At 36.3% G+C, this 14848-nt stretch overlaps 1 protein-coding gene across 40 annotated transcripts in view; it reads right to left on the bottom strand.

Annotated features, from left to right (window-relative positions):
• Nucleotides 1-14848, bottom strand: part of ptprt (protein tyrosine phosphatase receptor type T) — a 518156-nt gene that overhangs the window by 10428 nt on the left and 492880 nt on the right. For all 40 annotated transcript variants that reach the window (XM_087258056.1, XM_087258053.1, XM_087258058.1 and 37 more), the window contains 3 exons: nt 13520-13693; nt 10026-10157; nt 7041-7166 (listed from right to left, as the gene is read on the bottom strand). In XM_087258056.1, coding sequence (XP_087114182.1) covers nt 7041-7166; nt 10026-10157; nt 13520-13693 — 432 coding nt within the window. The remainder of the gene's footprint in view (nt 1-7040; nt 7167-10025; nt 10158-13519; nt 13694-14848) is intronic.

A 14848-nucleotide genomic window follows, 5' to 3' on the forward strand; every position in this document is an offset into this window, starting at 1 on the left:
ATGTCAATGGCTGCTGGTTTCCAACATTCTTCAGAATATAATTTCCACAAGATAAAAAAAAATCTTTCTGATCAATTCAGTCTCATCTTAAAGTTTTTAAGGTTAAAATAAGAGGCTACAATGAATTTTCATTTTACTAGTACCGTCTATCGTATATATATATTTATGCTTTTTTTGTTGTCTTCATCTATGTTAAGCTGTTTTGACACAATCCACACTGTAATAAGTGCTATAGAAATAAAGATGAATTGAACTGAAATACGCAACATGCAGCTCTACAAAAAATTATTAGTTCATTACAACAAGCAATAATTTTACTTAGCTTAGGAAAGCAAATTTGGCTTAATTAAATTCATGCAATTAAAAAAAATCTGAGTGTAAAAAAATTGCAAAAGAATAATAAAGTAAATTCGACTTTTTTCGGTGTATGAAGTAAACTACAAAGCAATGCTAGAGAAGTCAACGATGATTAATCACCTCAAATTAGCTGAAGTCTTGTTCTATAGGTTTCTATCTGCACTAAAACTGGTGACTTTACTAAAAATTAAATCTTTTAAACCCTTTGAATTACATCAAGGTTGACTTTTTCTCAACTTGGGGCTCTTTTTTGATGATCCAGGCGCAAAGTCCAAAGCGCAGGGCGCAAAAGCATTAAGGCCGTGTCTAAATTCACTTTTGCTATTTTAAGGATGGAAAAATCCGCCTTGAGCCATGGCGCATGGTCTAACAGGGTTGAGCTTATTCTCTTAATGAGTTATAGGTGTGCTTTGAGAATAAACCAATCAGAGTCTCATCTCACATTCCCTTTAAGAGTCAGTTGAGTCACACATAGCGCATTTGCTATCTACATGACAGACTTTGTAAATGGAAAAACTGAGCGTTTTACTACAGAGAAAATGGTTAAACAGAGCATCTGTAGTGCGAGAATGAGAGATTAGCCTCCTCCTTCTTTACTTTCACTTTCTGAAAGCCTGACAGGTGGGCAAATCTAAGCTTGTTTTTAATAAACCAAATATAAATATGCATATAATAAATAATACTGCTAATAATGATAACATTATACAAAAGCAAATTGTCATGAATAAACAAAAAAAAAAAAAAAGCCCCCCCCCCGTGATGAAGAAGGCATGAAGGCAGTGGTTTTGATATTTATGCAGGCTAGAAAATAATAATTTTTGTAATATTTTAATTCTTTTAAATATTTTACATTTTTAAAGATTTGCTTATTGCTGTGCACCCTGTGTGTATTAAACAATGTGTAAGCGAGGTGCACAACTAACGTGCTCTGTGCTGGGCTTTAGACTTGCCTTAATCTGGTCTATTGTGCAGTCTATTATAGTTCCTCAAAATAGCAACGCACCAGCAATGCGCCTTTACATGCCTCCTTTTTAAGACCAGAACGCCTATGGGCGCACATATAAGCACAAATGCATTTGCTATTTAAACCGCGTGCTGCAAAACGTCAAAATGACCCTTACGTCCAGCTGAAACTAACAAACAACAGTTGTGTCGCGCCTTGCGCCGGCTGTATGATGGGGCCCATGGTCTCAAACAACCAAGATACCAAAGTCTGAAATTCAGAGACATCTCAGTTTTAACTCTTGATATCATTTTCTTCTATGCCAAAATGTGACCCCAGAACACTAAGTGAAGTTTCATAAACTAATTTCGAGAGGAGCACGTGATATAATCAACTTCAGCTGATCCCCATCGCTAATCATTAGCTAGTCTATCAGAGCATTCCAAAATTACTATATATATCCTGCCTAAACTTCATTCCTTATCTCCGTTTTCGGAACCTAGCACATACATGCCTAACCAACCAGTATCGCTCATTAGCTAGAGCACGGGGCATTCGAGAAACACCTGATCTCACACCCCTCCTAATGCTCATTGACCAGGCGGGAACCTTGGGCTCATCTATCTCCGAGCTCAGGGTTCTCTCCCGGGACATCATGCCAAACCTGCTATCATAGTTGAGCATTATCTAAGTGTGAACTCTTGAAAAAATCTGAATTTTTCAAAAAATTCAATTAAAAACAATCTGAAAGCGGAATAAATAAGTTTTCCATAAATTTTTTTAGTTAGTCTGTAGGAATATGATAATATCTGGTTTATATAATATATATAATGGTTAGCAATGCACATACTAATCAAAAATGACATTTTGATATTTATGGTAGAAAATTTACAAAATATCTTCATAGAACATGATCTTCTAACACAATCTCCCGCCAAATGTGTAAATTTTGATTTAGTGGCTAATTCGCATGAATTTGAACAATCTTTTTCATACAATTTAGTACAAGTTGCTCATCCTCCAATGAAGGTTTAGGAGCGGGTTTGGGTAATGCTTCCTTTTTAAAATCGTACAATGAAATTATGAGAGTTTTCCGGGAAAAACAGGAGTGTTGGCAGGTATGCTCACACATATACTCTGCACTCTGAACACTTCAATAATGTTGATAAGCCATGGTGAGCATTTCGCTCTATATCGCGCAGAATAGCTTCATGCTAGGGAGGGTTTTGGGAACAAATGAATCACTGAATTAATCATATGGTTGTCGCTGGGATAATTAGGTAAAAATAAATGCATATTATAAAACAATAAAAGTGTTTTTTGACCTTGCACACATATCAGCCTATTGGTGGAGACCCCCAATACCATAATATGACCCCTTTTAATGTATAATTAATATTGTAATCATTTTTGGCATTAATAAAAATCAATAATTTGGCTCATACAATGTATTTTTGGCAATTGCAGCATAAGACTAAGTATTGTAATCAAGGCTCACAAATGAACTGCTTTTCATACTCATTTTGTAGCTCTTTTAATCTGTATATCTTACAGGATGGCTTCTACTAAAGTCTACTTTTAATTTTTTGCGTTTTTTGTAAGTAAACCTATAACTGAGAATTAATTGAATTCTCAACCTTATAATTAACACCCCTGCACGGTGCTGTGGTAATTGAGTTTTGTCCTGCATATATATTACACTCACAGCATCTCAATTCTTGCAGTGATGCTAAAAAGCAAGCAATAAAACATCAAAACAGGAAGGAAAGCAAACAGAGATGTCAGCTGGATACTACAGTCAGACCGGATCAGCTAAATGAGAGTCATATTACACACAATTTGCCATCGATGGAGCCATTTCATGGCAAATTTGTGATGCTGTGGCACTTATTTATTTTGTGCCGCTATGCTGCGCCGGCACTGATTAGCTACCCGGTAAACCTCGCCTGTCACCAGCGGTTAAAGAGAATGAGAGGGAAGAAAGGAGAAGGCGGGATGAGTGTTTGACGCTGGGAACTTGTCAAGCTTCAGTAATGTCTGCTAATGTGCACCAACACCACACACATGGAAAAGAAGAAAGAGAAAAACATGACGATCTGCTGCACATAACCCAACCACGGCTTCCACGAGCTCTGGCAGGAATAGCGCTCAAATATTTATGCTCATGCATATGTGTCTGGCAAAACGAATGGGTGGTGAGATGTGCTGAATGCTCAAATCTTTGAGGATTGAGGATGACTATATGGTGGCGCCACTTTTTGGCCTAATGCAATTTCTCACATCACTAACTCAGGGTCATAATCGCAGCTGCTGTTGATTTACTGTCGCATTAGGAGTCAAAGTCAAAGTGACTTAAGTGAATTTTTATCTCTTCGTGAGCTGTAGGATTTTTATTTTAGTGAGTCACAGTGTGGATGCTTTGAAGAGAAGTACTGTATATAAGGACATTCGGGGTGTTCAACTTGGCTGATCTGTTGGGGTTCAGAATTGGAAAGCTGATTTGAAAAACATTTTCTGTTTGGTGCTAGATGGTGGTAGTGGTACAGACTATGAACGCTAAAATTGAAAGTGTATTTTTTGACATATAAAGACATTACTGGTTGTCAGATTGTTTGACACTGACACTAGCAGGAATAGTTTTGAGATGTGAACTGTTGCTATGGTTTCTCCTTCAGGCAAATGTGACTTGTTTATAAGCATCTATTTAGAAGCAGGTAAAAATACACATTATCTTATAAAATAACCTTTTGTTTTGATACTTTGAAGTTTGAAAAGTGTCTTATGAAAATGGTATTTTAATAAAAAAAGTTGTATATTACAAAATAAATAATATGCAATTCTTTATACAAAATATAATTCAAGATAATATGCGACTCTGGACCACAAAATCATTCATAACTGACAAGATAGGATATGAATTTGCCTAGATGTCACATGCAAAAACATTGAAACATTGAGAAAATCACTTTAATGTGTCTAAATATAGTGATTAGCAAAGATTCTGATCACTAATCAAAGTCAGTTTGAAATCCACTTATGAAAATGATTATTTTAATAAAAAATTGTATATAACAAAATAAGGCTGCACGGTGGCACAGTGGGTAGCACAATCGCCTCACAGCAATAAGGTCGCTGGTTCGAGCCCCGGCTGGGTCAGTTTGTTCTCCCCGTGTTCATGTGGGATTCCACAAAAACGGAAGTCCAAAAACATATAGGTGAATGGGGTAGGCTAAATTGTCTGTATTGTATGTGTGTGAATGGGTGTGTGTGGATGTTTCCCAGTGATGGGTTGTGGCTGGAAGGGCATCCACTGCGTAAAACATATGCTGGATAAGTTGGCTGTTCATTGCGCTGTGGCGACCCCAGATTAATAAAGGGAATAAGTTGAAAAGAAAATGAATGAATGAATGAATGAATGAATGAATGAATGAATGAATGAATAAATGAATGACAAAATAAATAATATCCTATTATTTACACAAAAATAAATCTCAAGACTATATGTGACCCTGTACAACAAAACCATCTATAAGTTTCATTTTATTTTATTTTAATGGACATTTATAAATCACATGGAGTCTAAATGAATAAGTGTTCCATTGATGCTTGGCTTATTAGGATAGTATAGTATAAGATTTGGCTGATATACAACTACTTAAACATGTGGACATGGTGCAAAAAAAAAAAAAAAAAAAAAAAATCACATTAAAAGTCCCTAAGAAAACAAAACTAACCGCATTGTTGTTTGCTCACATTGCTAGTTTTAATGTGAACAGCTCATCTCTGCATGTCATCAAGAAAATAAATAGTTTGCCATTCTTATCCATTATTGATATGTGAAAATTCACTTCCTGTTTGTTTTCAGTTAAACTGTATTGTAAATTGAGGAGTCTGTTAGGTTGTAATAACTCTCCCCAAACCCTTTTCCCAATCTTTCTGAATGAAATACCTACTTTACTACACCTAATCAGCAGTAGAACAAGTAAAACAAGCCACACCCACTGTTTTCTCATTTAATATTATGTTTCTCTAGGAACTGTCACAATATGGAAAAAATAACGGTTGCAGCCTCCAGTTCATGGGGACTTCAAGTTATCAGCAAAGCACATTACTTATTCGAAAATTAAGTTTGTATATATTTCCAGTAGAAAAATATGATATTCTAAAGATCTTTAATGCTTAATACAGTATGTATTTATAGCTATTGCAAAAATATTAACACAGTTCTGTGGTCCAGAATCACATATATAAAATGAGGTAAGGATTCATTAAAATGATAGAAAATGAAAATGAATGAATCAATGCATTTTAACATTATATTCATCAAAACAATTAAAAATTATAGACGTCTTCCATGCAGGCCCAAACTGTTAAGATAATGTCTATAAAATAATTTAGGGCCCTATCATACACCCGGCACAATAAGGAGCAAAATGTGTATGGCGTGATTTGTTGCTTTTTTCAGACCAGCGCAACTGTAATTTTCATGTTTTGCACTTGTTGATTAAATAGCAAATTCATGTGTGCCCCTTTGTGGACTCATGGGTGTTGTGGTCTAAAAGGAGGTGTGTTAAGGTGCATTGTTGGTGCATTGCTATTTTGAGGAACTGAAATAGACTGCGACATTGTGGGTCCAAATGATAACACATTGCTTAATACACATAGGATGAACACACACATATCTTCACAAATTTAAAAAATGTTACAAAAATTAGAATTTTTTACATAAATATAAAAACCACTACACCTCCATGCCTTTGTCGTTTTTTTTTTAGTTTATTCATGAAAATTTGCATTTGTATAATAGTATTATTATTAGCATTATTATTTAATATATGCATATTTATAATTGGTTTAATAAAACAAGTTTAAATTTGTCCCCCTGTCAGGTTTTAGAGATGTTTGCATCACCATATAGGGCATAAGAATAGGACGTGTGTTTGGATATAACCCAGTTATTTCTCGTTATTATTGTTTATTTAATAGTTTGCTGGAAAAAGAACTGAATTTAGAAATAGTTTTGAAGCAAGTCTTTGCAATAAATTAAATTAAATATGTAAAGCTAATAAATGTCGTCAGTGGAGTGCGTGCAACACTGTTTCCTACATTCTCCTTATTACGAAAGTAAAGGAGTAAAGAGTAAAAGTAAAGAGGAAGTAAAGAGGCCGAATGGAGGAGGCTCGTTCTTTATCCTCGAGCTGCAGATGGTCTGTTTAACTGTTTTCTAACTAGTGAAGTGTTCAGTTTTTCCACTTTCAAAGTCTGTCATGTAAACAGCAAACGCACCATGGTGCAACACAACTGACTCTTATAGGGAACGGGAGATGAGACTCGGATTGGATTAATGCACGATATGCTCAAAACGCACCCATAACTCATTAGGAGAATAAGCACAACCATGTAAGACCATGCTCCAGGGCGCAGAGTGCATTTTTCTGTCCTTAAAATAAATATAAGTGTATTCTGAGACACATTTAATGCTTTTGCGCCATATGCTTTAGACTTTGAGCTTAGATCGTTAAAATAGAGCCCTAAATCTACCACAATTTGCACTGCAGACTGAAAACAAAAAGCACTGCTCTGCCAGGTGATCTGCTTTGTTTGTGGATCAGCAAAGCATCAAATGTCTCAGTGAGAAGCAAATCAATGAACGTTTTTGCTTCAGTCACTCAACTGAGTCCTAAAGATCCATTAAACATCAACCCCAACAGCCCCGTCCCTCAGCACTGAGCCCACTTACCCGAGCCATGTTGCAGATCCTAAAAATGCGATTGATAATGTCCTCGTCAATGTCAGCGGAGATGAACTCGACCTGTATGGGCCCATAACAGCAGGAGCCTTTCTCTGGCCAATACTGCATGCAGAGCTGCAGACAGACACACAATCAAACATGTTCACAACCAGACGATGTGACTCAATTAATGTATTCAGCGCTCATGAGGCCGAAATCTAAAGGGTGCAAGAGAAATGAAAATAACCCAATAATACTAAAGTCCACTAATCTGAACTTGCAATTGCAGTGTGCCAAAGAAATCTGGTCCAATGATCCCTCGCTTATTCACTCAGACTTAAATGAGCCACATCACATTTCCTTTCATCTGCTCAAAAGATAAAAGATAAAAGACTTTGGTATACTATGAAAAGATAATGCAACTTTCAGAAGTCAAAAGAACGAACTGGAAAATGGCCATTTATTGAACTGAAGTCATTCTTAACAAATTTATGACTGACAACTAAAAGGTCAGAAAGAGGTTCACTGTTATGTTTGGTGCATAAACCATGGCCAAAGAGTTTAGATTATTGTATTTAAAAAGTTATTTGAGTTAAATTTGTTAAATAGCCTCAAGTGTTGGTGACTAAGAATGCTACTAATTTATCAAAAATAGAAAAAGGTAACTCTTAACAAAAACAACAACACATAAGGAAAACCAAGTCCTTTGTCCAGGTTTATGACAGCATCAGATTATTTTGATGCAATTACTTGCTTAAGTTTAATCACAGTGTATGGTATGACATAAGCTGCAAAAAACGTTACTTTAAAAGGTATAATCACAAGACAATTTACATCTTGAGAGTAAACAAATGTTTCAACCAAATTAAATTGAAAAAGTATTATAAAAGTACAATAGGTAACACTTGAAGAGAAGATTCTCAATACACTTCTATACATAATAATTTTAATAACTCATCTCTAATAACTGATTTGTTTTATCTTTTTACTAGATTTTTTCAAGACACTTCTATACAGCTTAAAGTGACATTTAAAGGCTTAACTAGGTTAATCAGGTTAACTAGGCAGGATAGGTTAATTAGGTAATTTGATGTATAACAATGGTTTGTTCTGTAGATCAAAAATATATCAAAAATATATAGCTTAAAGTATATAATTAAAAAATTAAATAATTTTGACATAAAAAGGTTTTAAAAAATTAAAAACTGCTTTTATTCTAGCCGAAATATAACAATTACGACTTTTACTAGAAGAAAAAAATATTATCAGATATTAAACAACATTTGGAAAATATTTAAAAAAGAAAAAAAATTCAAAGGGGGGCTAATAATTCTGACTTCAACTGTATTAGTTACTATGGTAATACTAGTAGAAAATTGCATTTAATTATTGATTACCTCTAAAATGAGTATGATTTTATTGCATTATAAAGCATTAGGGTTAGGGTTAAGACCAGGGTTAACCTAACTTAACCCGGATCGTAACCTAACGCTAACCCTAACATCTAAGAAATGAACATCACCTAAGATTGATAAAAGCTGTTGTATTTTTTATCGTGAGTTAAATTATATAGTTAAATTACCTAATGTTAACTATTGAAGGCTTATTATACAATGTTGATGTACAATAGTCCTATAGTCACAGAATTCTTAATCAATAGTTCAGCTTGTAGTAGGCCAGATTCAAATGTGAAAAAGTTCATGTCTGAATTATAAAGACAAGCAATCAAGTCTCCAAGCATTTGTTTTTGTTATGAACACCATAAACACAATGTAAATATTCTTAAACATCACACTAAAAGTTTATATAATAAATCATTCTTCACAGCATTTTCTTACTCAACTCATTGTAATAACTGGAACCTTTATTTTTTTTCAGAAAAAATATATATTTCTAAAACAAACAAACAAACAAACAAACAAAAAAAACTCTCTAGTCTCTACATGATTTGTTTGATTTTTCTGAATTTATGTACAGTATTTAAGGCAAGTACACTACCTGACAAAAGTCTTGTCACACATTCAAGTTTTATGAACAACAAATAATAACTTGACTTCTAGTTGATCATTTGGTATCAGAAGTGGCTTATATGAAAGGCAAAGGGCTCTAGATTACGCTCATTTTACCAAAATAAAATATGATCATGTCTTGATTTTTACCTATTTAATTAGGACAGTAAGCTCTGACTTTGCTTAGACTGAAGTCTTATCACTTAACAGAAATAATGTACAGTATAGAATATAAAACATGCTGCAGTGAAAAAAGAGTTAATATTGTGCATGACTCCCATGAGCTTGAAGGACTGCATCCATACATCTCTGCAATGACTTAAATAACTTAATAATAAAGTCATCTGTAATGGCAAAGAAAGCGTTCTTGCAGGACTCCCAGAGTTCATCAAGATTCTTTGGATTCATCTCCAATGCCTCCTCTATCTTACCTCAGACATGTTCAATAATGTTCTGGTGACTGGGCTGGCCAATTTTGCAGCTCCTTGACCTTCTTTGCATTCAGGAACTTTGATGTGGAGACTGAAGTATGAGAAGGAGCACTATCCTGCTGAAGACTTTGCCCTCATCTGTGGTTTGTGATGTAATGGGCAGCACAAATGTCTTGATACCTCAAGCTGTTGATGTTGCCATCAACTCTGCAGATCTCTCGCAAGCCCCCCATACTGAATGTAACCCCAAACCCTGAATTTTCCTTCACCAAACTTGACTGATTTCAGTGAGAATCTTGGGTCTATGCTGGTTCCAATAGGTATTTTGCAGTATTTGTGACGATTGGGATACTTTTCCAAATGATCAACTAGAAGTCAAGTTATTATTTGTTGCTCTGGCAACTGGGATTGACGACCACACTTTTGTCAGGCAGTGTACATTGTAAGCAGTATTCCATACTTGAATATTTCTGTGAATTCAACACTGAATCCAACCCAAGAACTGCAATAGCTAACAGATGTGTGGTGAGGGTCAAACAGCTGACATGCAGTACCTGTGCAGCGTCCATTTCATTCAGCATGACGATGGTGGAGCAGTTGTAATCAAACACGAGCCTCCAGAAGTCGGCCATGGTGTTGGGCAGAGGGTGCTGCGTCACGATGAAGGCCGCTGGCTGTTTGTGGCTCTGAAACAATCAATAAGACAACAAGTTAACTCTTCCTTCCAGCACTGAAGATGTGCCTAAGCCCACACAGGCTAACGTGCCTCACATGTGGAGTAACCTGGACTAAATGGAGACCAGTAGAGGCTCCCAAAACACAGACACTGACTGATAACCTTGCCAACGTTGACTGCAGATGCTGTTTTTTAAGACAAACACACACATACAGACACACACACTGGTTGGCCGGTTGTTTTCTGTGCTGCTTATCTGCTTTATCTGTTGTTCTTTATCAGAGGAGCATGTCTTCCGTCTTGATTATCCTTTTTAGATGCTGCGTGAAGATGAAGCTGCTTTATGGTGCGAGCGTGATCATGATCTGTGTGTGGAGATTACGGAGATGCCATCTAATCTTGCTCTCGGTTCAATTGGCTTGTTTATATGAGATTGTCAATGTGTGATCTTCGGGGCATTCTGCTCCATTTACCTGCGAGTGTAATACGGGAAGTGATGTAACATATAGTGTCATGCAGTTCTGGGACAAAATGTTCCGAATCAACAAAGAGCTGCTTAAAAACCCGAACTATTCTTGAGGGTCTTTGAATACTTGATTTTGATGGCTGATAGTACACTATAAGAGTGCAATTATTTTTAGATAAACACACAGCTATTGTAAAGTAGTGCCAGGCAGGTCTTGACCGCATTACAGTTCCACACACACCGGCCACTTTATTAGGTACACCTTATTAGTAGCGGGTTGGACCACACAATCCTTCAGAACTGCCTTAATCCTTCGTGGCGTAGATTCAACAAGGTAATGGAGATATTCCTCAGAGATTTTGGTTCATATTGACATGATAGCATTATGCAGTGTCTGCAGATTTGTTGGCTGCACATTCATGATGTGAATCTCCACATCCCAACGGTGCTCTATTGGATTGACTTCTGGTGACTGAGGAGGCCATTTGATTATAGTGAACTCATTGGTATGTTAAAAAAACAGTCTGAGATGATTCACGCTTTATGACATAATGCGTTATTTTACTGGAAGTAGCCATCAGAAGTTTGGTACACTGATGTCATAAATGGATGGACATGGTCAGCAACAATACTCAGGTAGGCAGTGGCATTAACACGATGCTCAATTGGAACTAATAGGCCCAAACTGTGTCAAGAAAATATCCCCCACACTAATACACCACCACCTCCAGCCTGTACCGTTGATACAAGGCAGGATGTATCCATCTTTCATGTTGTTGGCACCAAATTCTGACCCTACCATCCTAATGTCGCAGTAGAAATCAAGACTCATTAGAGCAGGCAACATTTTTCCAATCTTCTACAGTCCAATTTTGATGAGCCTGTGCCAACTGTAGCCTCAGTTTCTAAACTGACAGGAGTGCACTCATTGTCTTCTGTTGCCCATCCACCTTAAAATTCGATTTGTTGGTCGTTCAGAGATGTTCTTCAGCATACCTTGGTTGTAACGAGTGGTTATTTGAGTCACTGTTGCCTTTCTATCATCTGCCCATTCTCCTCTGACCTCTGGCATCAACAAGGCATTTGCGCCCACATAACTGCTGCTCACTGGATATTTTCTCTGTTTCAGACCATGCCCATGCACCAACAACCATACCACGTTTAAAGTCACTTAAATCACCTTCCCCATTCTGGTACTCAGTTTGAACGGCGACAGATCCTCTTGACCATGTCTACATGCCTAAATGCTGCCATGTGCTGCCAAATGAGTTGCTGCCATGTTATTGGCTGATTAGAAATTTCCATTAACGTGCAGTTAGACAGGTGTACCTAATAAAGTGGCCTGTGAGTGTATATCACTACAGCAAATTATTTAAGCTATTTAGCAGCCTACAACAGTCAATTAAAATCAAAACCTCATTACTCAATGATTACTCAACCTCATTTACTGTTTTCATATGTGCCTCTTTAAATGCAAATGAGCTGTTTCTCCCTGCCCTCTTTCTATAAGAGGGCGGAGCCTTTACAGCTAGTGCCTTGGGTAATCTGCCAGCAGCAAAAAAGGTATGCTTTTTATAGTAACAGTTTAAACTCCAGATAAACAGTTTTCTTCCAAATACACTTTTTTTGCAGCATATCTTGAAAATGGCAACAACTACTAAATAAATAGCATGTTTATTTCTAATGTCAGAAAGAGGATAGAGAGGATGCAAAATGGGTAACACTAAAATAATGGCTCATTAGTTAGTAGCATGAACAAACTATTACAGTTTTTTTACAGACTCCAGGACACATTTTTCAATACTTAGGTCACTTTTGCAAAACTCTTCACACAATTCTCCTAACTGACTTTCAGCTTAGCAAAACAGTTAATTTTACATTCAAATTGCATTACAAATAAACCAAAACACTTTATTCAGGTCTCAAATAAACTCATTCTTCCAGAACACTAGCAAAGGTTGACAACCGACAAACACACTTTGTCACCCACAAAACAATGACCTAAAAAACACTAACAACATGCATTACACAATGTTTTTTTTTGTGTAAAAAAACAAGGACATCTCTGTTTGTAATTGCAATATATGTTACTGGGATGAATCAGACATGATGCAGAATTCGTCAATATTTTATGTTGTTTATTTATTTTTTATTGTGTAATTCCAAAACACAAGAATTTGTGTACATACATCCACTGATACAGACACAATACTAATGCTAATCTGGCTGGTTAAACTGCGTTTTTAAATTTCAAATACGTTTCAATAAAATATTGCTGTTGCATTTTGCTGTCTTATTCAGTTTTGGATTATGTTATTGTTTGAACATAACTTTAACAGTTTTGCACGTGCAAAATGTCCTGTACGTACAAGGATTTTTGGCAGTTGTTGTGTCTGAGTGAGAAAAGAATTCATGAAATTTGAGAGATGTAGACATTGAATGCATTTTGTGCCAAAACAATGATAATTGATCCTCAGTTTAGCCCACATAGACTTCTGTTGTGCTCACTGTGAACAGTTTTGCAAAAGTGACTTAAGTATTGAGAAATGTGTCCTAGCGTTTGTAAAAAATACTGTAATTATGGTATTTATCCATCTTTATTAACGTTAGTTGAAGTTCATTAACTTTGGATTTTAACAATGCAGTAGTTCATGTTGAACTGATTAATAAATGCTTAATAAGATTATTGATACTTATTTAATGTTAGTAAATACATCAACTAACATTAACTAATTAATGGACCATTATTTTAAAGTGCAATGGCAAAATGGTCATTAATAAGTAAATAATTGCTGTTTTGGTGCAATAAAAATGGGAAGAATTAACCTGTTCAAAGTTCAATGCAAGATTGCTGAAAAAAATGCAGCAATAGATTAAAAATGTAAGCTAGGTAACTTCAAACTTACGTCCATCAGCGCTGCATTGATGTAATTGCTGGACTCGCCATCAACAGAAATGAGGAAAGGCAGGCATCGGTCCACTGCGAGGACGTCCATGCTGCGGTTTTTATCATGGTTACGTGGGAGAAGGCCAATGCTGCAGTCCTCTGGACGAACACGCGGCGTCACTATATTCAGAGTCTGAGGACGAACACACGAAGGACTGTAACAAACACCTGCATTCACTTTCACTAGCGTTTATAAAACCAATTCAACTGCGCTGCTGGTCCAACTGAGAGCAATGCAAATATTTTAGTAAACTGAAGGTCAGCCATTACTTATGTATAAGAAAGACTGGTGAAAATTGAAAGAGAGAGACAGATGGAGGGAGAGACAGTGAAAAATGGCTTACAAGAGAGAAAGATGCAGCGCCAGATAGAAAGAGTAAGATCAGTGAGGAAAGGAAGATATTCATCATATTTTATGAGACACCTCACACATCTGAAGCTTCGCATCCTCTCAGACGGCAGCGGCTCACTCATTTCACAGGGAATACAAAACATAAAGGACGCATGAAAAGAAATAGCTGGGCGCTGGGCTTTATGAGGCTGTAGCCGATGGCTCGTAAAAACACTCTCTCCCTCAATGCCTGAGTCACTTTCTTTACTCACCTGCCTCATCTCAATGCATCGCCGACTGACTTATTCAAAAGCAGTTTGAATTTAGGGGGAATCATGATGAAATCACACCAGAGAGCTTGATGAAGTTGTTAGAAATGGCTGCGAGGGCTTTAGCACTGCTTGTCGACAGCAAAAACCTTGGAGGATTCAGTAAATTAGGCCTCCACGTGGGCTGATCGCAGAGCTCGCTGATTATAGAGAGGACGCTTTTAAAAAACACATTTTCCTTCTGTTATTGAGACTCGGAGGAAAGATAAATCACAAATGAGCTCTCGCCCGCGTCTCGTTTGTTCCTCCTGAACTGTAATAGGACTGAATGGAGAGCAAATTTGGGGATGATAGCTTAAGAAATCTGATGTTTAATAATGTCACAGATTGTGCTAAGAGATTTCATTACAAACTCAGACGATCTTAAAGGGATAGTTCACACAAAAATAAAAAAATTACTCACCGTTTACTTGCTTAAATATACTCACAGCTTCACACTTTTATGGTTTCTTTTTTTTTTTGTTAAACAAAATAGGTAACCTTGAAAAAACCTAACTTATATTGACTTTCATAGAAGGAAAAACAAATAATATGGAAATCAATGGTTACAGGTTTTTAGCATTTTTCAAAATATCTTCTTTTATGTTCATCAAACGAAAGAAAATCAAACAGGTTTGTGACTTGAATG

Source organism: Danio rerio, chromosome 6 (assembly GCF_052040795.2).
Source record: "Danio rerio strain M-AB ecotype USA chromosome 6, GRCz13ab, whole genome shotgun sequence".
In the NCBI taxonomy this organism is placed as follows: domain Eukaryota; kingdom Metazoa; phylum Chordata; class Actinopteri; order Cypriniformes; family Danionidae; genus Danio; species Danio rerio.